The following is a 1,246-nucleotide window of genomic DNA, read 5'->3' as shown; positions in this document are numbered from 1 at the left end:
ATAAGGGCCCCCGATTCTACACTTTAACCAAATAATTTTATAATTTGGGGTAATGCAGTTGATGACAAAGATAAATGTATTTTTTTTTTTAATTCTTGATCAATTCGGTCATCTCAAATAAGCTGTCCTCATATCATATCAAAGTTTCCTTAAATTTGGTGTTGCCAAAAAATTTTGATAATGCTTTATTGGAGAAATAAAATAATCAGTTTTTACGGAACTGCGCAAACTACGTGTTTTTATCTTTAAAAATAAATGATTAAATGAATAAACCCAAACTTGATATATTCCTGATCTAGTTCAGCCTTAGATTAGAAAAGGCAACGATCGCTACTTTTTAATTGCAATTCAAACCCAAGTGTTGATGAACGCTAAATATGCCCCCTGTACCAAGTGGAAAGGTCATTGAAAAATCTGTAAAAGCTGAAACAGCTGTTATGAAAGTTGGATTGATTGCTCATAAAGTTGGAAAAACTCAAAAAGCTATTCGTATTAGTGACAGATGCAAAAAACGAAAGAGGAGGAAAGAAAGTTTCAGCAGTTACATCTACAAAGTTTTGAAACAGTTGCACCCAAATATCAGTATTTCCAGCAAGGCAATGCGTATCATGAATGACTTTATAAATGATATTTTTACAAATATTGCTGTCGAGTCCTCACGTTTGGTTCATTACAATAAATGTTCGACCATTACAAGCCGAGTTCTCCAGACTGCTGTACGTTTGTTACTACCTGCTGTTTTGGCCTCACACGCTACTTCTGAAGGTACTAAAGCTCTCAAAATGTACACAAGTTTTGATTAAACTTTTAATAATTTTATAATCTTATCACGTTCTTAAACAGTAAGTTGCTACAAAGACGATAGTTTTGAACTTTTCTTTGACTGAATTTTAATTTGTACGAATATTTGACATCTTGAACTGCATTTGTGAGCCAAATTTACCAACGAAAATTTTCCTATTAGCTGTTGACTTTTAGAAATTGTTTTCAGTCCTAAATTTTTTACTGTTATTTACTGATTTTTGATATTTATACTGTCTTGGATTAATACTTTAACGTTTCATCCTTTCGAAAATAAAGAATTTAAAAATTCATCTTCTATTATATTCATGTACCATGCTTCCAAAGTAATACATTTTTGGGTACTCGTGTTAAGCCCCGTCGATCAGTTTCATCTAAACCAAAATTTCTATGTTAAATCATTTTTGCAAATAAAGTGTGCTACCAATTCCTTGACTCTAGTGTT

General features: G+C 31.8%; 1 protein-coding gene across 1 annotated transcript; it reads left to right on the top strand.

Moving 5' to 3' along the window:
• Positions 1-377: 377 nt before the first annotated feature.
• LOC107441600 (histone H2B-like) lies at positions 378-803 on the top strand. Its single transcript, XM_016054927.3, has one exon. The coding sequence runs from the start codon at positions 378-380 to the stop codon at positions 801-803; it is 426 nt and encodes a 141-aa protein (XP_015910413.1).
• Positions 804-1,246: the final 443 nt, after the last annotated feature.

Source organism: Parasteatoda tepidariorum, chromosome 10 (assembly GCF_043381705.1).
Source record: "Parasteatoda tepidariorum isolate YZ-2023 chromosome 10, CAS_Ptep_4.0, whole genome shotgun sequence".
NCBI classification, from domain to species: Eukaryota; Metazoa; Arthropoda; class Arachnida; order Araneae; family Theridiidae; genus Parasteatoda; species Parasteatoda tepidariorum.
The sequence above is the reverse complement of the archived record's forward strand: the minus strand, read 5'-3'. Positions and strand labels throughout refer to the sequence as shown.

What these genes read in the sequence shown, in the direction of transcription:
- LOC107441600 (XM_016054927.3), top strand. Translation starts at nt 378, where the DNA reads ATGCCCCCTGTACCAAGTGGAAAGGTCATTGAAAAATCTGTAAAAGCT.